This window comes from Fringilla coelebs (genome assembly GCF_963513975.1).
Source record: "Fringilla coelebs genome assembly, chromosome: 29".
Taxonomy (NCBI): domain Eukaryota; kingdom Metazoa; phylum Chordata; class Aves; order Passeriformes; family Fringillidae; genus Fringilla; species Fringilla coelebs.
Window position 1 is genome coordinate 2,456,600 of NC_140055.1, and position 24,667 is coordinate 2,481,266.

At 62.4% G+C, this 24,667-nt stretch overlaps 1 protein-coding gene across 2 annotated transcripts; it reads right to left on the reverse strand.

Moving 5' to 3' along the window:
* Nucleotides 1-708: 708 nt before the first annotated feature.
* BCAN (brevican) lies at nucleotides 709-22,672 on the reverse strand. 2 transcript variants are annotated; one of them, XM_084223139.1, is made up of 15 exons: nucleotides 22,483-22,672; nucleotides 16,876-16,968; nucleotides 16,393-16,785; nucleotides 15,499-15,673; nucleotides 14,142-14,269; nucleotides 12,730-13,023; nucleotides 10,446-10,700; nucleotides 9,140-9,259; nucleotides 8,534-8,968; nucleotides 6,111-6,218; nucleotides 4,991-5,149; nucleotides 3,460-3,542; nucleotides 3,036-3,180; nucleotides 1,253-1,435; nucleotides 709-1,181 (listed from the first exon to the last, which is right to left on the reverse strand). In XM_084223139.1, the coding sequence occupies exons 2-15, from the start codon at nucleotides 16,958-16,960 to the stop codon at nucleotides 1,156-1,158; spliced, it is 2,589 nt and encodes an 862-aa protein (XP_084079265.1). In that variant the 5' UTR covers nucleotides 16,961-16,968; nucleotides 22,483-22,672; the 3' UTR covers nucleotides 709-1,155. The 2 variants fall into 2 exon arrangements, with proteins under 2 accessions (XP_084079265.1, XP_084079264.1); XM_084223138.1 differs by having other exon boundaries at nucleotides 8,534-9,259.
* Nucleotides 22,673-24,667: the final 1,995 nt, after the last annotated feature.

The following is a 24,667-nucleotide window of genomic DNA, read 5'->3' on the forward strand; positions in this document are numbered from 1 at the left end:
CAGGAGAGCCATAAAAAGCTGTGGATCACCACAGGGCAGGGGGATAACAGCATGGGGAGCAGTGATGTGCACTCCCAGTGCCACCTCTCTGCTGGGAGCAGTGTCCTATCCCAAGCCCTGAGTGGTACCCAGCTCTGCTGGGATGTGGGGACACTTTGGGGTGGTTTCCCCCTGTGTCTGTGGCTCCTGGGGTGTCTCTGGGATGTGGGGGCACTTTGGGGTGGTGTCTCCCTGTGTCTGTGGCTCCTGGGGTGTCTCTCAGATGTGGGGGCACTTTGGGGTGGTTTCCCCCTGTGTCTGTGGCTCTGGGGGTGTCTCTGGGATGTGGGGACACTTTGGGGTGGTTTCCCCCTGTGTCTGTGGCTCCTGGGGTGTCTCTCAGATGTGGGGGCACTTTGGGGTGCTTTACCCCTGTTTTTGTGGCTCCTGGGGGTGTCTCTGGGATGTGGGGACACTTTGGGTGGTTTCCCCCAGTGTCTGTGGCTCCTGGGGGTGTCTCTGGGATGTGGGGGCACTTTGGGTGGTGTCTCCCTGTTGCTGTGGGGGTGTCCCTGTGCCCAGGCTCTCCACTGCTGCCACACCCCACGCTTTGGGGCTGTGCAGCCCTGCCAGTGCCAGCCCTGTGCCAGGTCCCCCCAAATAACCAGCTCACCACTCTGTGCCTTCTGTTCACTGGTTTTAATACCCACAGAAGCACGGGGAGGGGGTTTGGGCAGCAGGTACCCACTCCAGGCCTGCTGCAGCAGCTCCTGCCGCTCCAGGGAAGTGCAGAAGCCCCCCCAGACCTCTGGATGGGCGCTGAGCTGCAGCAGAGCTTGGATGTCCCCACGTCAACCCCCAGCAGGATGAGGACAGCAGGATGGGAGGGTGATGCTGGCACATTGCTGCCATCCCCTACCCGAGGTGTCCCCCTGAATTTCAGCTCTGCTGTGACTCTGGGGACAGAACTCCTGCTCTGCTGCATTTTGGGGCACCCTTGGCTCCTTTCGAGGGGCTCTTTAATTTTTTTAGGATTTCTTTGTACAGATACAAAACAAACAAGGGGGCAGACACCCAACGGCGAGGTTTCACCCCACGCTCCGAGGTCCCAGTGCCGTCCCCATCCACACCAGTCCCGGCCTTGGGGAGGTGCTGGCTGCCAGCCCAGGGACTCCCTCACTTGTTGGGGGGCTGAGCCACGCCTGGGGGGACACAAGAAGAGCCGGGTGAAGGGAAAGCGCCGCGGGGGGGTTCCGGGGAGCTCACCACTCACCAGGCCGGCAGAGCAGCTGGGGCGGCTCCCAGGTGCCATCCTCCCGGCAGCGGATGATGGGCGAGCGGCGCGGGGCGAGGCCGGGCCGGCAGCGGTAGCGGGCGGTGGAGCCGATCTCGTAGCGCTGCTTGGCTTTGCCGAAGGCTCGGGCGTTGCTGAGGGCGGGGGGGGGCCCGCACTGCACTGCAAGGGGGGGGGGAGGCATTGCAGAAAAGCCCCCCCAGCCCCGAGCACAAACAGGGGCATTGCAGTAAAGCCCCCCCAGCCACAGGGGCATTGCAGTAAAGCCCCCCCCAGCCCCGAGCACAAACAGGGTTAAAGCCCCCCCAGCCCAGAAAACCCAAACAGGGGTAAAGCCCCCCCAGCCTGAAGCCCAAACAGGTGTAAAGCCCCCCAGCCCCGAGCACAAACAGGGGTAAAGACCCCCCAGCCCTGAAAACCCAAATGGGGGCATTGCAGTAAAGCCCCCCGCAGCCTGGAAAGCCCAAACAGGAATAAAGCCCCCCCCCAGCCCCGAGCCCAAACAAGGGCATTGCAGTAAAGCCCCCCCAGACTGGAGCCCAAACAGGGGTAAAGCCCCCACCAGCCCCGAGTGCAAATGGGGGCATTGCAGTAAAGCCCCCCAGCCTGGAACCCAAACAGGGGTAAAGCCCCCCAGCCTGGAACCCAAACAGGGGTAAAGTCCCCCAGCCTGGAACCCAAACAGGGGTAAAGCCCCCTCAGCCCCCAGCCCAAACAAGGGCATTGCAGTAAAGCCCCCCCAGACTGGAACCCAAACAGGGTTAAAGTCCCCCCAGCCCAGAAAACCCCAACAGGAGTAAAGCCCCCCTAGCCTGGAGCACAAAGAGGGGTAAAGCCCACCCCCAGCCTGGAGCCCAACAGGGCCATTGCAGTAAAGCCCCCTCAGCCCAGAAAACCCAAACAGGGGTAAAGCCCCCACAAGCCTGGAGAACAAACAGGGGCATTGCAGTAATGGCCCCCCAGACTGGAACCCAAACAGGGATAAAGCCCCCCCAGCCCAGAAAACCCAAACAGGGATGAAGCCCCCTCAGCCTGGAGCCCAAAGAGAGGCAAAACCCACCCCCAGCCTGGAGCCAAACAAGGACATTGCAGTACAGCCCCCCCAGCCCCAAACCCCAACAAGGACATTCCAGTACAGCCCCCCCAGCCCCGAACCCCAACAAGGACATTCCAGTACAGCCCCCCAGCCCAGAGCGAGCCCCAGAAAGCCCAAACAGGTCCCACACCCCAGACTCGTTTCCCCACTGTGGAGGTGGTGGTGAAGCCCCTCCTCGGGGCGGGGATGAGACAGAGTGGGAATTTTCCAGAGCAGAAATGCATTTTGATTGAGGTGAAATGTACATCTCTGAGTTAGGTCTGTAGTTTGCAGACATTGCTGTTTGCTCTGACTGCCTGCTCTCGTAAAAACCTGCGCTCGGAGAAACTGCCTCAGCCAAAGGACAGAGATAAGGGGACAGACAGAGCAAACCTGACCCAGGGATTCTTGCTGATAAAGAAGACTTAGCGGCAAATGTCAAGCGAAATCAGTAGAATGAATATGCATGAACCTATGTGAAACTGCGAAACAATGAAATTATGAACCACTGTGAAATTGCACGGATGTGGATTGGAGAGGGAGCTAAAAAAGGATCTGGAGCTCCCAGAGGCACTCATGTCATTTTAGAGGAACGATCCCCACACGCATCCAGCGCTGTAACAGACACGATTTCACCAAAGTTGTGCAGTTCGTCTGCTCCCTCAAAGCAGGGGCAGCCCGGCTTACCCAGCCCCATCTTGCAGGTGTAGGACAGGTGGTAATTGCAGGGCACGTCGCTCCACTGGCCCCCGTCGTGCCACACGATGACCACGCAGTTCTCCCCGGAGAGGAAATAGCTGTCGGGCTGCCCGGGGTGCCAGTTCTCGTAGAGCTGCGGGCACAGGGGGGCACGGGGTGCAGGGGGCATCCAGCACACCCCGCTGCCGTGGGGGGCACACCTGCCCCGCCAGCCTCCCGGCAGTGCCATCCCCGCCAGGAAGGAGGTGCCACCACGGAGGGACCCCCAAATCCCAGGTGTGGCTCACCTGCCAGGTGAGGCAGGCAGCTCCTGTTTGGGAGCCCCAAAGCCCCGGCTGGGGGAGGATAAGGAGGTGCCAGGCAGGGTGGTGCCCCCCTGTGAGGGCACACGGGGCTTGGCAGCCCCACTTACCAAGGGGCTCCCGTCGGACCACTGGAAATCGCCCTCGATGGTGCGGTCGTTGAGGCCGATCCACTGGTACTCCCTGTACTGGTCTGGGGGACACGGGGCGTGGTGGGGACAGGGACACCGCCAGGTGCCACCTGTCAGGAGGGGGCTGAACGGCTGCGGGACATTTGGGAGGCGGGGGTGTCCCTCGGCCTGCAGCGGGAAGGTGCTGGGAGGTTTGGGGACACCCGAAAGGAACATCGGGGAAACCCCTTTACCCCTCACGCCCGGAGAGGCGGGACAGGGCCGGCCGGGAGAGGGCGGCAGAGCCCGCGAGCCGCCTGTCCCCGCCTGTCCCCGCCTGTCCCCGCCTGTCCCCGCCTGTCCCTGCCTGTCCCTGCAGGTCATCACCTTGTCCTGCCTGTCCCCGCCTGTCCCCGCCTGTCCCTGCGTGTCCCTGCAGGTCCCCACCTTGCCCTGCTGGTCCCTACCTGACTATGCCAGTCCCCACCTGTCCCTGCAGGTCCCTGCCTGTCCCCCTGGTCCCCGCCTGTCCCCGCCTGTCCCCCTGGTCCCCACCTGGTTCTGCAGGTTCCCGCCTGTCCCTGCAGGTCCCCACCTTGCCGTGCCGGTCCCTACCTGGCTATGCCAGTCCCCACCTGTCCCTGCAGGTTCCCTCCTGTCCCTGCCTGTCCCCACCTGTCCCTGCAGGTCCCCACCTGTCTGCATCAGTCCCCACCTGGCTCTACCAGTTCCCTTTCTGGTCCAGCCAGTCCCTGCCAGGCCCTGCAGCTCCCTGCCTGTCCCTTCGTGTCCCTGCAGCTTCCTGTGAGGTCTCTCCTGTCCCTTCCTCCTCCACCCTCGTGTTCCTTCACGCCGCTTTGCTCTCTGTCCCCTTCCCACAGCACTTGTCCCCTGCTCTGCCTCCCTCTGCCTTCCCCCATCCCTCCAAGGCTGATTTCAGGCAGGTCAGGCCGTGGCTTTGCCTTCAAATTTCCATGCACACACCCGACCCTCTGCTGGTCCGCCCACCCATCACTGGACCGTGGGATTTTGTTGGAAAAGGAACAAGATCATCGAGTCCAGCCATCCCCCACAGCCAGGAGCACTCTGTCCCCAAGTGCCACATCCGCAGGTCTCCTAAATCCCTTCAGCCATGGGGACTCCCCTGGGCAGTCCCTCCTCCCTCTCCATGAAGGAATTTCCCCAATACACAACCTCACCCTCCCCTGGTGCAACTTCTCCCGTCCCTTTTTCCCTGGGAGCAGAGCAGAGCCCGACCCCCAAGTGACTCCACCTCCTCTTAGGGAGCTGTAAAAAGTGAGAAGGTTCCCCCTGAGCCTCCTTTTCTCCAGGCTGAGCCCCCCCCAAGCTCTCTCAGATGCTCCAGAGCCCCTTCCCCACTCTGTTCCCTTCTCTGGACACATTTCAAGGGCTGAACCCGTCTGTTCCCATGGCTCTGTATGTGCCATCCGTGTTCTGGCTGTCTGTCCGTGTGTCCCAGCCCAGCCCTGCAGGGCGCAGCAGGAGGGAGGGATGCAGCAGTGTCACATACCATTGATGAAGTCCTGCTCCTCGGGGGTCAGGATGGTGGCCAGGTGCCCCCCGTGGTGCCTGCACTGGCTCTCTGCATCCTCCCAGCTCCTCCGCGTGGAGAAGTGCCTGTAGCAGGCGCCCTGGAAGCTGTCCCAGCCGGGGCTGCAGCTCCTCAGGGCTGAGCCACGCCGGGGGAGAGAGGAGAGGTCAGCACGGAGCCCCCCTGACCCCAAACTCAGCGCTGAGCCCCGCCAGGGGAGAGAGGAGAGGGTCAGCACGGAGCCCCCCTCACCCCAAACTCAGCTCTGAGCCCCGCCAGGGGAGAGAGGAGAGGGTCAGCACGGAGGCCCCCTCACCCCAAACTCAGCTCTGAGCCCCGCCAGGGGAGAGAGGAGAGGTCAGCACGGAGCCCCCCTCACCCCAAACTCAGGGGTGAGCCCCGCCAGGGGAGAGAGGAGAGGTCAGCACGGAGGCCCCCTCACCCCAAACTCCTCAGTGCCCCTCGTTTGTGCCTCCCGGGCTGCAGCAGGAGCTGGGCAGCGTGGCCACCAGGGCACTCAGGTGGCCAGGGTGGCACTCAGGGGACTCATATAGCCAGGGTGACACCCAGGGCATTCAGGTGGTCAGGGTGGCACCCAGGGCACTCACATGGCCAGAGTGGCACCCAGGGCGCTCAGGTGGCCAGGGTGGCACTCAGGGGACTCAGGTGGCCAGGGTGGCACTCAGGAGACTCACATGGCCAAGGTGGCACCCAGGGACTCACATGGCCAGAGTGGCAACCAGGGCACTCAGGTGGCCAGGGTGGCACTCAGGGGACTCACATGGCCAAGGTGGCACCCAGGGACTCATATGGCCAGGGTGGCAACCAGGGCACTCAGGTGGCCAGGGTGGCACTCAGGGGGCTCAGATGGCCAGGGTGGCACCCAGGGGACTCTCATGGCCAGGGTGGCACTCAGGGGACTCACATGGCCAGGGTGGCAACCAGGGCTCTCAGGTGGCCAGGGTGGCACTCAGGGGACTCACATGGCCAGGGTGGCACCCAGGGCACTCAGGTGGCCAGGGTGGCACTCAGGACCCTCACACAGCCAGGGTGGCACCCAGGGCACTCACACAGCCAGGGTGGCACCCAGGGCACTCACGTCTCTCACAGCTGCTGCCCCCGTAGCCGGGCAGGCACAGGCAGGTGAGCTGGGCGCCGTCCTCCACGCAGGTGCCTCCGTTCAGGCAGGGGTTGGGGACACAGCCACCTGCAAGGGACAGCAGCCGTGCTCACCGCAGAGCTCGGGCACCTCCTGGGTGCCCAGCAGTGCCACGGCCTCCTGGGGATCCTCAGGTCAGGCAATTTCTCCCAGGCTGAGCCTGGGAATCTTAGAGGAAAGAACTCAAACAATTATTATCTCTCTTTCTGTAGGCATTGCTCATAGTTCTGGTTCTCCACAGTGTGAGATGTTTCTACTTTGAGGCCAATTAGATGGTTCTAATTTAGAGCTCACCCATAATGTGAGATGTTTCTACTTTGAGACCAATCACCTTAGCGAGTCACATCATGAAAGGACCCTCTACTCTCATTAAGCAGAGCCTTCTGATCCACCTGAAAACTGGAGTCTGTCTTTCCATCCCTGACTCAACAGCTCAGCAGCCTCCCCCCTGCAGCATCCCACAGCAAGCAGGTCTCTGAGCTGGCTCTGGGACCACCAGCTCTGGGCCAGGTGAGGGTCTCAGGTACCCCAGGACATGCCTGGAGCGATCCCACACCACCCTTCCACCACTGGGTGGGAACAGCTCAGCAGCCCTGGCCCAGAGCTGGCCAGACCTGGGGGTTTGGCCTTCCCCTGGAGCACAGCAATGGGAGCTGGATGCTTTTATCTCCCCTCCCCTGGGCTCATTGCCACACCAGCCCCTGGCCCAGCTCCTTCTTTTCCCTGCAGTGTTTTGGGAGGAAAGCACGCAGACCATAAAGCTGCTGGCACATCCCAGCCACGTGTCCTTGGCCTGGCAGCGAGGTGACAGCAGGCCTGTCCCTCTGGTGTCACCTCCAGCCTGGCCAAGGCTGATAACTCAGCCAGCACTTTCCCAGGAGCTCGTTCCGGTCATTAATGCCCCCGGAGCACAGCGTGTGCTCCCAGCTCAGAGCGTGATGAAGGGCTGCTGCCAGCACAGCCCAGGGCACACTCCAAGTCCTTGACCCACTCCAGCCTAATCATGCCCTGTTTTACGGTCCTGGGCTCGGTGGAGACGTGACAAGGGCGATGCTGCCACCCTCCCCCCTCCCCAGGAGGTGCTGGCGGCTCCCTGGGGGTGTGCAGCTCATCCATCCCCAGCAGAGCGAGGGGGTGACAGGATGGGTGACCCCTCATGTCACATGGCTGGCTCCTCCTGGGCATCTCTCCTTGCCAAGGCAAAGGCAGCCATCCCACGGGGTCTGGCCACCCTCCATGGAGCCTCCTTGGTGCCCAGGGGCTGGGCTGGGCACTGCCAGGCTGGGGAGGACAGGGCAGGGACCCCAGATGGTGCCCTCTGCTGCAGATGGCCTTGCAGGGAGCGGGACGGGGCAGAGGGGGCAGGGGATTGGCAGCAGGGTGGGCACCGGAGCTGGGGTCAGCCCGGGGGGCAAGGAGGGGCTGGTGGGTGACACCCACCCACAGCAGCTCGTGTTCCCTCTGCTCACCCATCCCAGCACCGCGGGGGATGTGGCCCACAAGGCTCTGCAGGGATTTTAGGGTGCCTGGCCGCTGAGAGCTGCACAAGGCAGGGCAGTCCTGGTGGGGGTCTGCACCCCGTGACCCACCAGTGTCCCCCGTGTGTCCCCCTGCTCATGCCATGCAGCGTCCAGCCCTCACCCCCCCTCCCAGGGCAGTGCAGGGTCCGTCCCGGGGGGCCACGTGGAGGGTGCAAAGCAGCCCCAGCCCCCCCAAACCCCGCCGGGGGTCCCTCCCACCCCATTCCCGGGGACTGGCAGGGCCGGGGGCGGGGATTAGTTCGTCAGTGGGAGAGGCGCAGGGGAGCAGGCGCAAGGACGAAGGGAAGAGCTCGCCGAGATGCTTGTTCTACAAAGCTTTTAATTCCCTTTATTAGTACCACGGTTAGTCAGAGCAGGGACTGGGGCCGCCTTTCGCTTATCGGGCTTTTTCATGGAAACAGTCATTAAAACACTTCACAGAAGTAGAAGAGATTTAAGTGCATGCAGAGATCAGACCAATTTGTTTGACAAATATGTGCTTCTCCAGACCTGTAACCTTCCCTTACCCAGCTGAGGAGGAGAGAGAGAGAGAGAGAGAGAGAGGAGACACGGACAGACAGACAGAGGGAAGCACAGCGTGAAGGAAAGGTGTTGGCTATCTCTAGTGCCACAGAGCAGCCAGGACGGCTGCCCCGAGGGCAAGGGTGGCACGGCAGGGACCCCGGGCCGAGCAGGCGCCCGCCCCGACGCTGGCCCGCTCGGTGGGCAGGGCGGGCAGGGGCACGGCCGTGCTGGGGGCCGGATCCCCCCGCGGGGTCCCCGGCACGACCACCCCAGAGGTGCCGGGACGGGGAGAGCTGAGGCCATCCCTGCGGGTCCCACCTGCTTCTCCCGGAACGGCTGCAAGGAAACCCTCCACGGTGGCAACGGAGGGAGCAGGATGCTCTTCCTCCTCCTCCTCCTCCTCTTCCTCGGAAGCTGCAGAAGGCATCCCTCGGTCTGTGCCCGGCGGTGGCGGTGCCGCCTCCTCTCCCGCCGGGGCCGGTGCGGTGCTGCTGCGGGGCAGCTCTGCGCGCCACGGAGTCACGGCGGGCGCGGTGCTGCGCTGTCCCGGGGCGGCGGGCGAGGGCAGCCACACGGCCCCGGACTGCTCCTCTCCCTCCTCCTGCGGCTGCGAGGGCGCGGCGGGCAGCGGGGACGCCCCGGGGCTTTCCCCCACGTCTCCGGAGAGCTCGGCATCCTCAGCGCCGGAAAAGGGGGTGCTCGCCCCGCCGGACTTGTGCCCGCGGCGGGGGCTTCCAGCGGCTTCTCGGCTCTCTGTCGAGGTGGCAGAAGCGGCACCGGTTGGCGATGTCACACGGTGCCCAGGTGGCCCGGGGCTGGCAGGGCGGGCCGGCCGCCCCAAGGCGTCCCGCGGACGGTCCGGGCGCTGTGTGGGGACGGCGGGGCCGGGCGGACGAGGAAAGCCCTCGGGAGGCTCCGTGTCACCTGCTGGGGCACCGGTGGGTCCCTCTGGCTCCGTGGGCTGGCCGGGGTGTCGCCCTCCGCCCGGGCTCTCCGCCGACGCGCTGCCAGGGCCCCTGCCCGGTGCTGCTCCCTGCTCCTCCTCTGCAAAGGGCAAGGCAAAAAGGCAGTGAGGGCCAGCCAGAGCCCAGGGCTGCGGGCACTGCCAGCGCTGCCCATCCCGAGGGCACTGCCGGCTCTGCCTATCCCCCGGGCACTGCCAGATCTGCCCCTCCTACAGGCACTGCCGGCTCTGCCCATCCTGCACTGCCGGCATTGCCCATCCTGCAGGCACTGCCGGCTCTGCCCATCCTGCACTGCCGGCTCTGCCTATCCCCCGGGCACTGCCAGATCTGCCCCTCCTGCAGGCACTGCCAGCGCTGCCCATCCCGAGGGCACTGCCGGCATTGTCCATCCTGCGGGCACTGCCAGCTCTGCCCATCCTGCACTGCCGGCTCTGCCCATTCCGAGGGCACTGCCAGCTCTGCCCATCCCGCGGGCGCTGCCAGCTCTGCCTATCCCTCAGGCACTGCCAGCACTGCTCATCCTGCACTGCCAGTTCTGCCCCTCCTGCGGGCACCTGCAAGCTCTGCCCATCCCGCGGGCACTGCCGGCTCTGCCCCTCCTGCGGGCACCTGCAAGCTCTGCCCATCCCGCGGGCACTGCCAGCTCTGCCCGTCCTACGGGCACTGACAGCTCTGCCCCTCCTGCAGGCACTGCCAGCTCTGCCCGTCCTACGGGCACTGCCAGCTCTGCCCATCCCGCTCGCACAAAGGGCGATGGGAGTGGCCCCGAGCCCGTGTGACCCTGTCCCCTCTGCACCGGCGCGGCTGATCGAGCTCTGGCCCGAGCGCTGAGAGCCACGCTCAGCCCCTCACCGCTGCACCTCGCCTCGTGTCCCTCCAGCTGCCAGCTCCCTTCTGCAGCTCCTGCTGCTGCCAAAGCCCGCTCCAGCACAGGCCCTGCATGCTGGGACACGCAGGTGTCCCTTTGTCCCTGCACTGCCCTACACCAAGACACCGGTGCCCCGGCCATGGGGGAAGGGCGGGGACAGCTGGGGTGACCCGGGCACCCTCGGGTGCCTCTGCCCTCTCCTCGTGCCTCCGTTGTGTGGCTGCTCTCTGTGCCCCAGCCCTGGCACCACCACAGCAGCTGCTCCGCCGGCCAGCGAGGGACAGTCCCCACTGTCCCCCGTGCTCCTGGGCAGGGGATGGGCTCCCCAGCTGAAACGGGACACCTGCCTCGGGGCTGGCCAGGGCTGTGGGGAAAGGGGAGGCGGGGGTGGGGTGACCTGAGGTAGCTAGGGGGGGGTGCCGGGCCCCTGGCCCCAGGGTGTCTTCAGGGGACTGGCTCGGCTTGCCCAGGTCAGGGTCCTCAAAGAGAGGGACGGCGTAAATCGCCCCTCGCGACTCAAGCTCCACGTGCTCTCGGGGCAGCTGCAGCTCCTCCAGCTTTTCTGCCACTGTGACAATCTCCTGGAGGAGATTCTCCTCGGGCTCTTGGCCTTGGTATTTTCCTGCAGCCTCAGGGAAAGAGTTTGTCCCTTCTGTGGGCAGAAAGAAAGTGGGATATTACTGCCCTGTCCTGGCTCCGCAGCGCTCAGAGATGAGCTCACCCCATAGCAGGCTTGGAGCCTCGGCACCCCAGTAGGGAGCCAGCTCTCCTCAGCCTCCCCTTCCCCTTCTAGATGGGGTCAGCATGGGGTAGGATCAGGCCCTCCCAGGTGCTGGCAGAGCTGGCAGTGCCACCAGCCCCAGCAGGGGCCGTAGGGCTCAGCAGCACGTGGTGGGGCCAGATCCTAAACCCTGCATTCCCCTCCCTGTGGGGATCCTCCTCTACACCCCCATCCCCACCCCGGGGAGGGCAGACATGCATGGGGGGTTAGTGGGTTACAGGGGTTGTGGAATCACGGCACGGGTCCATCCTGCCTAACCCAGGCTTTCCCTGCTGAGAGATGGGGAAACTGAGGCCCAGGGATGCTCAGCATCCCCACACTGTGAGCCCTCACGGCCCTGAGCAGACACACACAGTTGTGGGGTCAGGCAGGAGGAGTGGAGGGACAGCTCTGCTTCCTTCTCACTGCTCACAGGCAGCACCTTGCTGCTCCCCACAGGTCTCCTTCCTGCCCAGCATCCCCCCAAACCAGCCTGGCAGGCTGTGCCCCACAGCCCCGGGGCCCCAGGAGTGTTCCCCAGGCCTGCAGCCCTGGGGGATGAACCCTCCTGGGGCTGTGCCCACGGAGCCCATGCAGAGCAATGGTGCCATGCAGGACACCCCTGGTCTGGCACAATGAACTGGCACTGAGGACATGGAGGGCCACCCTCCTCTGCCACAGCATGTCAGCATGCACTGCTGGGACCCTCAGAGCATCCCTGCAGTACTGAGAGGGGTCAGCATGCACTGCTGGGACCCTCAGAGCATCCCTGCAGTACTGAGAGCACTGCTGGAGCCATGCAGAGCATCCCTGCAGTACTGAGAGCGCTGCTGGCACCCTCAGAGCATCCCTGCAGTACTGAGAGGGGTCAGCATGCACTGCTGGGACCCTGCAGAGCATCCCTGCAGTACTGAGAGATGTCAGCATGCACTGCTGGAGCCATGCAGAGCATCCCTGCAGTACTGAGAGGGGTCAGCATGCACTGCTGGGACCCTCAGAGCATCCCTGCAGTACTGAGAGGGGTCAGCATGCACTGCTGGGACCCTGCAGAGCATCCCTGCAGTTCTGAGAGCTGTCAGCATGCACTGCTGGGACCCTGCAGAGCATCCCTGCAGTACTGAGAGGTTGTCAGCATGCACTGCTGGGACCCTCAGAGCATCCCTGCAGTACTGAGAGCACTGCTGGCACCCTCAGAGCATCCCTGCAGTACTGAGAGCACTGCTGGGACCCTCAGAGCATCCCTGCAGTACTGAGAGGAGTCAGCATGCACTGCTGGGACCCTCAGAGCATCCCTGCAGTACTGAGAGCTGTCAGCATGCACTGCTGGGACCCTGCAGAGCATCCCTGCAGTACTGAGAGGTTGTCAGCATGCACTGCTGGAGCCATGCAGAGCATCCCTGCAGTACTGAGAGCACTGCTGGCACCCTCAGAGCATCCCTGCAGTACTGAGAGGGGTCAGCATGCACTGCTGGGACCCTCAGAGCATCCCTGCAGTACTGAGAGGGGTCAGCATGCACTGCTGGCACCCTCAGAGCATCCCTGCAGTATTGAGAGCTGTCTGTATGCCGTGTCAGGACCCTCAGAACATCCCTGCTGTACTGAGAAGTGTCAGCATGCAGTGTCAGGACCGTGCAGAGCATCGAGCTGTCAGCATGCAGTGTCAGGACATGCAGGTTATGCCTCCCCTCTCAGTTCTATCGGCATGCAAGGCATCCCTGTCCTAGCACAGCAGCTTCAGACGGTACCAAACACCCCTGCCCTGCCCCGACAGCGCAGCAGCGGCACCAAGAGCACCCAGGGATCCCAGCACAGCCCCAGCCTGCTGCCCCGCCGGGCACATGCACCCCCGCCCGGAGCTTCCCGAGGCCTCCCACCGGTCCCCGCCTGGGAGCTGGGGCGGGCCGGGGGTGCCCCTCTTTACCTCGGAAGCAGTACGCATCGTATCTGCTCTGGGCATCGGGGAATCCCGTCTGGTTGCGGAAGAGGAAGATGGTTTTGACGCCGGGCAGAGCCCCGCCGCAGCGCTCCCGGGGGGTGACGATGGGGTAGCGGACGCTGCCGTCGGCCAGCCAGCCGGGGCTGCAGGCGTCCAGCCCCGCGTTCCAGGCTGCGTACAGCTGGCCCGGGCTCGCCAGCTCCGCGCCCAGCGCCCGGCAGCGCTGCGCCGCCTCCTCCAGCGTGAACCTGGCCGGCGCCGTCTCCAAAAAGATCTCGCCTGCGGAGAGAGGAGGGGGACGGGAGTCAGAGCTGGGAGGGGGGAAAGGGCTGCGGGAGCCCCCTCAGCTCCTCCGCTCTCTGCATGGGACCAGGAGCGGCTGTGGAGATGGAGGCTGAGGTGTGCGGAGGGACACCGGGGGCTGGAGGAGGGCTGCATCCCTGCCTGCATCCCTGCCTGCTTTCCTGCTTCCCTGCCTGCATCCCTGCCTTCCTGAGTGCTTCCCTGCCTGCATCCCTGCCTTCCTGCCTGCTTTCCTGCTTCCCTGCCTTCCTGAGTGCATCCCTGCCTGCTTCCCTGCTTCCCTGCCTTCCTCCCGCCTTCCTGAGTGCATCCCTGCCTGCATCCCTGCATCCCTACCAGCTTCACTGCCTTCCTGAGTGCTTCCCTGCCTTCCTGAGTGCTTCCCTGCCTGGATTCCTGCCTGCTTCCCTGCCCATGCACAGAAAGCCACCGTGCAGGCACGTCTGGACCTCTCACGCCACGTGGGATTGATTCCTGGCCTTGCAAACGGAGCTGAGACTTTGAAGCACCCCTGAAGGGGACTGCAGAGGAGCAGGTCCGTGCCCTGCACTGAGCAATCCACATGTGGGACGTTTCTGAGGAGACCTGCAAGCCCAGTGAGCACCATGGTGAGGCTTCATACTCAGGAGGGCTGGGGACCACTGCCCCAAGGCACAGCACAGACCAACCCCCACAGCTGCACCTGCCTCCCTGTCCCTCACCCCTGCCACCTGCCTGGCACCACCAACCGACCCCACTGCCAGTGGGGACCCCCAAAAGAGGGACCAGCCACCCCCAGGTACACAGAGCCAGGCAGGATCTGCAGCCCTGAATCTCATGCAAAGCACAACCAAACCCCAAAGCGCCCAGCCCAGCGTGCTGCTGGTCTGGGGCAGATGACTGCGGGCACAGCCCAGCCTGGGCACTGCCTGCTGCCAGGGACAGACCCCCACACCCCACCAAAGTGAACCAGGAATGCTTTAGGAAGCAGCACAGCAAGTCCCCACACCCAGAGACAGCAGCTGAAGCTTTTTCACTTGGGTTCACAATGGGTTACAGGGGTAGTTAGCATGGGAGCAAAAGCAGAGGAGGGCAAGAGGTGGCACCACGGGCACCTGGCAGGTCCTCAGCGTAGCAGTACACATCATACATGTCCTCGGGGTCCACCACTCCGTAGTTCCTCACCCCGGGGAAGCCGTTCATGTCTCCGTAGCAGGCCTCACGGGGGGTCTGGATGGGGTACCTGGGCAGGAGAGCACAGGGGAGCCGGTGACTCCCTGGGGAACCGGCGGGCGACGACGCCACACCTGGAGCCCGAGGGAGAAGGGCCAAGGTGTTACAACCAAACAAACTCCAAAGGAGAAGGGCCAAGGTGTTACAACCAAACAAACTCCAAAGGAGAAGGGCCAAGGTGTTACAACCAAACAAACTCCAAGGGAAAAAACACAGAGGTGTTACAACCAATCAAACTCCGAGGGAGAAGGGCCAAGGTGTTACAACCAAACAAACTCTGAGGGAGAAGGGCCAAGGTGTTACAACCAAACAAACTCTGAGGGAGAAGGGCCAAGGTGTTACAACCAAACAAATACCAAGGGAGCACAGCCAGAAGAGCGCCAACAATGGGATTACAACAGTTTATAAAGGGGGGCAGTGTCAAGGGAGGAGACTCACTACAAACCAATCAGGGGATAGCAAGGAGGAGCACGGGTGTCACAGATATGTTTTATGAAAAATCCTTTTGCTAGGATTTTTTTCTCCGGAGAAGCTGAGAAGCCTCAGAGGAAAAGAAAAACAATAATTATCTGCTGCTGTGGAATGCAACAGGTGCATCTTTAATTGGTCTCATGTAGTTTTTAATTAATGGCCAATCACAGTCCAGCTGTCTCGGACTCTCTGGTCAGTCACAAGATTTTATTATCATTCCTTTCTATTCTTTGCAAGCCTTCTGATGAAATCCTTTCTTCTATTCTTTTAGTATAGTTTTAATATATCCTTTTCTTTTAATATAATAAATATCATAAAACAATAAATCAGCCTTCTGAAACATGGAGCCAAGATTCTCATCTCTTCCCTCGTCCTGGGACCCCTGCAAAAACCACCACACATGGGGTGGGTTCACATCAACCTAACACCAATGAGGAAGAAGGAGGGAGGAGTGAATACATAATTGGCAAATGGGTGAAGGGAAACAGCATAACTGACATAGAATTTTCTGGCTAAAGGGGTATAGCAAACCATAACTGACAAGGTGCAGGGGCAAGTTTGGAAACATGGGAGGGGTGGAGGACATTGACATAAGGAAAGGTGGGAAAATATGGGGTGAACAACTTCTGGGAAAAACCCTTTGGGAAACTGAACAGGGCAGTATGGAACGAACCGTTTTTCTAACACAGAAAAATCTAACATATTACCAATGAAACAATTCAAACCCAAAAGCAAACCACAACAGGGCGAGGCACCCCGGGCGCCCACCTGACGGTCTGGTCGGCGATCCAGCCGGCGTCACACTGCTCGTAGCCCCCCAGGTAGGCGGCGTAGAGCTGCTCGGGGGTGGCGATGCTGGCGCCGATCCTGGCACAAGCCTCCTGCGCCTCGGGGAAGGTGTAGGCGTAGCGCATGGAGCCCTCCCGGTAGTGGAACACCACCCCTGCGGGCACACACGGCCGTGGGCGAGGGGCTTCACAGCAGCCCCCCACAAATGCACCCAGGGTGTGCTCACAGCTCTCTTCACAGAGAAATCCTTCCCAGGATTTCCCCTGAGGAAGGCGGTGAGAGAGCTCCGAGAAGGGAATGAAAACAATTCTTAACTCTACTTGCTGCTCCTGTTGTTTGGCACACGTGGAATGTGTTATGGGGATTGCTTACCAGAAGGGGTTTGTTTTGGCACACGTGGAATGTGTTATGGGGATTGCTTACCAGAAGGGGTTTGGTAATTGGACTCTGGTAATGGTTGTTTGGATTGATTGGCCAATTAGGTCAAAGCTGTGGCGTGACTGTCGGAAAAGAGTCACAGGTCTTTCTTTAGTAGTATGGTATGGTATGGTATGGTATGGTATGGTATGGTATGGTATGGTATAGTTTGAATGTAGTATAATATAGTTATAATAGCTTATAAAACAATTAGTTAATAAACAATTGCTTAATAAAGCAATTATTAATAAAATAATAAACTAATTGTTTATAAAGCAATTAGTTAATAAACAATTGCTTAATAAAGCAATTGTTCAACCTTCTGAAATCTCTGGAGTCATTGCACGTTATTCCCCTGCTGGGGGTCGTCCTGCTGCAATGCCCAGGGGGGCATTTGCTGGGCCAGGAGAGGGCCCCAGGCTGCCCCAAACGCCACCTCTGCCCACCCTGAGGTACCTTTGACCTTGACATGGAGGATGTCGTGGCCGTCCTCGATGCCGTGCTGCACGTCGCAGCGGTAGATGCCCGAGTCGTTGGGGCGCAGCTCGGTGAGCAGCAGCGAGGCGTTGGTGTAGCGCTGGTGGAAGATGGGCAGGGAGGCACGCAGCCGATAGTCCTCGCTCACCTTCACCCTGTCCCCACGAGCTACCAGGATCTCCACATCCCTGCCCTCAGAGATGAAGGTCCACTTGACCCGCGGCGTCCCCAGGACGGCGCGGCGGCCGCCCGTGCCGGCGGTGGGTTGGGGGCCAAGGTAGGTGATGAGGCAGGGGATGGTGACATCGCCTGCCAGCACGGCCTCCAGGGCTGGCTGCCGTGGGATGGACACCTGCAGAGCCTTGGGGTCCTCTGGGTGGGAGAAGAGAGGAGCTGTGAGCAGGGTGGGTGTGAGGGGCCCCCCGAGACCCCCACTACAGCACCAATGGGGTGCTGAGTTACCTGTGCCATCTCCAGGGCCAAACACCTCCGGGAGCACCGTGGGGACAAACAGCCAGAGCAGCAGCAGCGAGAGGGCTGGGGCCATGCTCTGCCCTGCAAGGGGGAAGCAAAAACCACCAGCTGTGCCCAGAATCCATAAAAGCACCAAAAATCTACCATCCCTGCAAGAGGGGAAGAGGTTGGGGAGATCCCCCAGACCCTGGGGGGGAATGGGAATGGGAAGGGGAAGGGGAAGGGGAAGGGGAAGGGGAAGGGGAAGGGGAAGGGGAAGGGGAAGGGGAAGGGGAAGGGGAAGGGGAAGGGAAGGGAAGGGAAGGGAAGGGAAGGGAAGGGAAGGGAAGGGAAGGGAAGGGAAGGGAAGGGAAGGGAAGGGAAGGGAAGGTGCCCCAGCTCACAAGAGGAAGAACACAACCTGAACAACCAGGAGCGTTGGCTGGGAGCCACTGGGTGCCATCCAGCCCCTCTGACCTTCCCCGGGGACTGGGTCCCCTGGGGACAGCAGAGTCCAGCCTGGCCTGGAGAGCACAGATGGTCCCAGCCCAAGAGCTGGCGGCGGCGGGCAGGGAGGCGATGCCAGCGCCAGGGCCGTGTGCCCGTGGTGCCACCGTGAGAACCCTCAGGGAGCGTTTGGTCAGGAAGGAGGTGCTGAGGGAGCTCAGGGAGCAGGCAGGGCACACGGCTGTGCTCATGCTGCCGCACACTGCAGGTGTGCACACGCGTGTGCGTGCGCTCGTGCACGCCTGCCCTGCCAGGGGTGGCTGGTGGAGGGAGGTGAGGTCAGCGAGCAGGGGGGGACAGCCCAGAGCCCGGGGCAGAGGGGGAGGGAAGGAGCAGGACGGCTTCTTTGCCATTCAGCTCACGCCGGAGGCTCCCCGTGCGCGGGCTGGGAAAAGCGAGGCTGCCCAAAGCAGCCATTATGTCCCGTGCCTCTCTCAGGCTGCCTGGCACAAAGGGCTCCCACCGGTGGGCTGGGGACCAGCACTGAAAGAGAGCCCTGTGGCCAGCACTGCCATCACCCAGCCCTCTCTGGGGAGCAGCACAGGGGGTGACAGGAACGTCACTGGGGGCTCTGGGTGTCCTTGCAGTCTTGCTGCTCTTGAAGCCATCCAGAGAGGAGGCTGATGCTGGGAATGTGGGGAAACATCCCTGCCTGATGCCCTGCTCCGTACCCCCTGACCCCTCTGCAGAGGCTTCTTGGGGCTCCTCAGCCTCCCATGCCAGGGATGCATCGTGCCATTGCCTGGGAACAGAGCAGCCTGAGACTCGGAGCAGATTTGTAATTTATGAGCTCTTTGCACTGTATGGATTTCAGCAGCCACAGGAGCAGCTGAGGCCATGTCCAGTACTGGCTGCAGGGACAGCCTGCCAGGATGCTGCCCTGGTCACCTGTGTCCCTCTTCAAGCTGAGTTCCCAGAGTGTGCCCAGGGGACCACTGCTCCAGGGAGAGGCTGTGAATCCAGCCCTGGGCACCAAGTACTGTGCATGCACACCCCAGCCCAAATTACCACAGATGGGCAGCCCCTGGAGCCATGGTTACACAGCCCTGGCACCACACACCACGGATGGGCAGCCCCTGGAGCCATGGTTACACAGCCCTGGCACCACACACCACGGATGGACAACCCCTGGAACACGGATGTACAGCCCTGGCACCACACAATGTGGATGTACAATCCCTGGAACCACGGATGTACAGCCCTGGCACCACACAACGTGGATGTACAATCCCTAGAACCCTGGCAGCACAACACCATGGATGCACAGCCCCTGGCACCGCAGATATACAAACCTGGCACCACAGACCATGGATGTACAGCCCTGGCACCACAGATGTACAACCCTGGCCCCACACACCATGGATGTATATCCCTGGCACCACACATCACGGGTACAAAGCCTCTGGACCCACAGATGTACAGCCCTGGCCCCACACACCATGGGTATACAGCCCTGGCCCCACACACCATGGATTTACAGCCCTGGCACCACACACCATGGATGTACAGCCCTGGCCCCACACATCACGGGTACAAAGCCTCTGGACCCATGGATGTACAGCCTTGGTATCACACACCACAGGTGCACAGCCCCTGGCACCACACACCATGGATGTACAGCCCTGGCACCACACACCACAGGTACACAGCCCCTGGCACCACAAATGTACAACCCTACCATCACACAGCACAGGGGCACAGCCCCTGGCACCACACACTGTGGGTACACAGCCCACAGCACAAGGCACTGTGCATGCACAGCTCCTAACACCAACAAAAAGCCCCTGGCACCACACCCCATGGGCATCAACCACCCAGTGCAGACCACAAACCTCCCCTTCCCAGCAGGGGCAGCCGGAGCTGGGTTGCCCAGGAGCTGCCCAGTGGTGCCAGGGCCAAGGCAGCAGCTTTCTGTGCTCCAGACAGATATTTTGAATGCAGCCCCATGGTTCTGGAGCGAGGGACAAAACCCTCCTGCGTGGCAGCCGTGGCCAGGCTCCAGCACGGGGGCTGGTGCCACCCCCTGGGCAGCCAGGCAAGGCAGGCTTTTGTCACTGGCACCTTTTCTTCCAGTCCCCAAGGCGCCGTGGTGGCGCGGACAGCGGCCCTGAAATCCCGGGGAGGAAATCCAAGAGATAAAATTCCACAGGAATTGGGCAAGCTGGAGTGTCTGCTCTCCTCCTGTGCCCATCCCTGAGTGTGTGCTGGCACTGGGAATGGGGTGTGGAAAGGGTTAAAGCCAGTTTTACCCTGCCCGTGGGTGATGGCCCCAGGTCCTGGAGTCCCATGATGACCACAGACTCTCAGGTTTGGAGTTTGGGGTTGGATTTTTGCCTTGGGTATTTTTCCTGTTCGCCACAAATGGAAAATCCTTCAACCCACAAGTTCTGAGGGAAAAGCTGAGAGCAGGACTAGAGAAGAGCAGCCAAAAAATGTTGAATAATTATAATGGCAGCAACTCAGGCTGTCCCAGAGACCTCAGAGCTCAGGAGCTGCTGGGATCAGACAGACACACAGGCAGGCACGTGGCAGGGCCGGCTAACCTCCATTTCTGTGGGAAACCAGGTGGAAAATGGAGCTGAAATCTATTTTGGGACAGCACTGCTCCTCCTTTCTCCCCTGAGCTCGGCCCTGCTTGCAGAGCTGGCTCCTTGAAGGCGGCACCTGCAGGATCTGGGGCTGCTGCACCTGGGCCAGGGCTCAGCACAGGAGCTGCTGCCCGTGGATGTCCCTTTTCATCTCCAGAGGGGGATTTGTGATGTCCCTTGGAGGGATTTGTGGATGTCCCTTAGAGGGGTTTGTGGATGTCCCTTGGAGGGGTTTGTGGATGTCCCTTGGAGGGGTTTGTGATGTTCCTTGGAGGGGTTTGTGGATGTCCCTTAGAGGGGTTTGTGATGTCCCCTTGGAGGGGTTTGTGGATGTCCCTTGGAGGGGTTTGTGATGTCCCTTGGAGGGATTTGTGATGTCCCTTTCCATCTCCGGAGGGGAGTTTTCTCCTGTCCCCTCCACGTGATGGTTGCTCACGCCGCTCCCAAGGTGCCCTGCCAGCCCGCAGCGAGCCGGGAGGAGGAGGAGGGAGCAGAGCGGTGCCTTTCCAGGGATGCTCAGCTGCAGAATGAGTCAGCAGCCTCCGGCACAGCCTGGCCCCGCTCCAGCCCGGTCCCCACCGGCAAAAGGCTCCGGACGCGCCGCTGCCGCCCCGGCTGCCCACGGGGACCGGGACGGACCCGCAGCCCCTCCGCCGTTCGCTCGTGGCTGCAGCGTGTCCGTCCCCCCGGAGCTGCAAACCCGCGCTGTCTCCAGGATCCGTCCCCATCCCCGCGGCCACCGGAGGGTCCCCGGTGGGAGCGGGGCCGTGCCAGGCGATGCCAGCCCCGGGATGCGCGGGGAGCGCCCGGAGGGCTCTTGGCAGCGGAGCTGGCAGAGCTGAAAGGCCGGAAGCAGGTGGGGAGGAGGGGGGATCCCTGCAGCTGCCAGGAGCCCGAGCCCCCCGAAGAAAGGGGCTCCTTGTTGCAGGGGGGTGCGGGGAGGGTCCCCGGGGAGATTCAGCCCCGCACGGAGGGGCGGGGGGCGAGCAGAGCCCGGCACGTGTAGCCCTGGCTAAGTGTGTCACACGCACACGTGAAAGGTTTGCACACCCACCTCCGCCTTCCCAGGCTCTGCTGGGGAAACTGAGGCACGCGGCGGGGCAGTAGTGCGGGGTGGAGTGTGGGGGGTCCCTGATTTCAGCACCGCAGCTCAACTGGGAGCCAGCCCCGCTGCCAAACTCGCATCTCCCCCTCCCAGCACAACCTCACCCCACCTCCCAGTTTCCCCAGTCTGAAGCCATTCCCTGAAAAGCAGCCCTAAAATATCCTGCTCGGCCTCTCCCTGCCGCGCCTGAGCCCAGGAGCTGCAAAAGGCTCCGGGCTGGGCACAGGGAGGATTCTCCCACCCCTCGGGCGGCCAAAAGGAAGAGCAACAGGTTCTGGGGTGGGCTGAGCCAGGAGAAGCGCCAGGAGCAGAGGTCCCTGGCAGGGATGCTCAAGGGCAGCCCCTTCACCCTGGGGACGAAATGCTCCGGCTGCGGGAGGGGAAGAGGGCTGCGGGAAAATTCCCTCTCCCCGGGACACCCCCCGGTGTCACAGCGGGGCTGATCGGTTGGAAAAAGCCGTGAAAATCCTGAAACATTTCCCCCTGCCCCCTCCTGCCTCCCGCGCTGGGACACCAGCAGAGAGAGCTGGGCGAGGACAGGGAGAACCATCCCAAAATCCCAAACCTTGGGCTCGGCCCCAGCCCCCCCAGACCGGGCAGCTTTGCCCCGGCCGGGATGGAGTGGGGGGAGCCTGATCCCTGCCCGGCTCCGTGCCTCAGTTTCCCTTTGCACCGCTAGCCTGGCTGCAGCCGAGACTCTGCAGGACAAACGGAACCCACCAGCCCCATCCCGGACCCCTGGCCCCTCTCCCAAAACGGGGTTCCTGAGGAAACAGCCCGGAAAATGCCCTTTGTGCCCAACCCCTCGGATCCCCGCTGCTGGAGGGGCCACGGGCCGGGCTGGGCTCCAGGCTGGGCTCCAGTCTGGGCTCCGGGCTAGGATCCAGGCTGGGCACTAGGCTGGGCTCTAGGCTGGGCTCTGGGCTCTAGACTGGCTTCAAGCTGGGCTCTAGGCTGGCTCTAGGCTGGGCTGTGGGCTCTAGGCTGCCTCCAGGCTGGGCTCTGCGCTCTGGGCTGGCTCCAGGCTGGGCACTAGGCTGGGCTCTAGGCTGGGCTCTGGGCTCTGGGCTGGCTCCAGGCTGGGCTCTAGGCTGGGCTCTATGCTCCAGGCTGCAGCAGCCGGGCAGCACCAAAGTCCTTTCTCCTCCCAACTTCGCAGGAGCCCCCCCAGCCCCCGCTGTGCCCCCGGCGCTGCGGAGCCGCTCCGAGCCTCCCCCTCCAGCAACGCGCGGAGCCGCGCTCGGGAGGCTCGGGGACAAGGACAAAGCCCCCCGAGCACCCCCTGCTGCAGGGCAGGACGGTGCCCGGTGCCCCCCGCGGGGAAAAACCCTCCGGGCATGGCATCCCGTTTCGCTTTCTGCCCGTGCGGAGGTGAAAGGGATGATCCCGGGGGCACCCCGGTATCCCGGAGCTCACCTGGCTCGGTGCGTGGCCGCAGCCCCGGCCCCGGGGCCCGGCGTGCGGCTGAGCTGCGGCTCCTGCGGGACAGCGGCTTGGCAGCAGGGCAGGCGAGGAGCTGCACCAGGCATAAGTGCAGGCAGCGAGAAAAGAGGCTCCTCTGTGTGTGTGTGTGTGTGTGTGTGTGTGTCCGTGTCCTCCACTCTGCTTTTTTTTTTTTTTTTCTTTTCTCCCTTCCCCTTTCCCTCCTCCTTTTATATTTATTCCTTCCCCTAATTAAGAAGGAAAAAAAAAAAAAAAAAAAAGATACTACCGTGTTGGCAGGCTGCTCGTCCCTCCCCGTCCCTCCCTCCTGGCAGCCGGCAAAGCCCGCACGAGAGGAGGGTGAGGAGGATGCTCAGCCCGGGCACGGTGTTAACCCAATGCAGCAGAAGTGGGGGAGCAGAGGAGGGGGGTGTCCGCCCCCGGACCCCGCCATGGCACGGGAATGCCCTTGGCGTGGTTATTCCCGGGATTTGGCAGCTTCAGCTGGACGGGGAGGGGGCCGCGGGCGGGGGGTCCCGGGAGCCAGCAGAGGCTTTGTCATGTAAAACCCCTTTTGCTGCGGGGCCGAGGTGGGTGGGGGAGCCCAGGGGCTTTGCCAGCCCCGCTGGGGTTGGCAGACCTGGCAGCGCAGCACTCACAGCCAAGCTCGGTCCGTGCCTCAGTTTACCCACCCGCATCTGCATCAGGGCCGGGATAATTGATGCATCTTTAGGCTGCAATGCCTAAAAATCCTCCTTCCTGCAGGAATGTTGGGGACCTGGGCAGCGGTGGGGTCCGGTGGGCAGCTGGCACACCCCACTGGCGGGCTCCAGCCCCTTGGCAGAGGGGCAGCACCCAGGAGCTGGCACCGGGGATTTTTTTAAGCAGATCTCGCTGAAACTTTCCCTGGCACGAAGCATTCCCTGCCCGGGGGGGCGGCGCGGAGCCTGCCAGGGAATTGCTCGGGTGAGTTTGCAGAAAGCCACAGCTCCTGAGCTGAATTAATCATTTGTCACCCTGGGAAATCATTGCAGGCGGCAGAGGAGGGAGAGACAGCGCAGCAGCTCGGGGAGGGCGGGGAGGGGGGAGCGGAGATGCTCGGACACTCACGGCACGGGGCTGGACACTCACTCACACTCACACTCACACTCACACTCACAGGGCTGGACAGTCACAGCACGGGGCTGGACACTCACACTCACACTCACACTCACACTCACACTCACACTCACACTCACACGGCTGGACACTCACAGCACGGGGCTGGACACTCACACACACACTCACAGGGCTGGACACTCACAGTACGGGGCTGGACACACACTCACACTCACACTCACACGACACGGGGCTGGACACTCACACTCACAGGGCTGGACACTCACAGTACGGGGCTGGACACACACACTCACACTCACAGCACAGGGCTGGACACTCACTCACACTCACACTCACACGGCACGGGGCTGGACACTCACAGCACGGGGCTGGACACTCACACTCACACTCACAGCACGGGGCTGGACACTCACTCACACTCACACTCACACTCATAGGGCTGTACACTCACACTCACAGGGCTGGACACTCACACACACTCACACTCACAGCACGGGGCTGGACACTCACACTCACACTCACACTCACACTCACACTCACAGGGCTGGACACTCACACTCATAGGGCTGGACACTCACACCACACTACTTGGACACTCATTCTCCCTCTCACACCCTCACACTCACACTCACACACTCACACCATGGTCCTGGACACTCACACACTCATGCCACAGGGCTGGACACTCACACTCACACTCACACTCACACTCACACCACACTACTTGGACACTCATTCTCACTCTCACACTCGCTCTCACACCCTCACACTCACACCCACACTCACACCCTGCCGTGCCAGGATGGGCACTGGGACCTTCAGGGCTGAACCCCCAGGGCTGCCCCAGCCTCCCCTCCCCAAACCCAGCCCAGGAGGTGCCATCCTGCCCCGGTGGGCACCACCCACAGACCCACAGAACTGCTCTTTGTGGGGCACAGCTCCCCAATCCCAGCCCAGGAGGTGCCATCCTGCCCCCATGGGCATCACCCACCCACGGAGCTGCCCTGCGTGGGGCAGGGCTGGGGCTGGGGAGCTGTGCAGGGCCTGCTCAGGAGGAGCC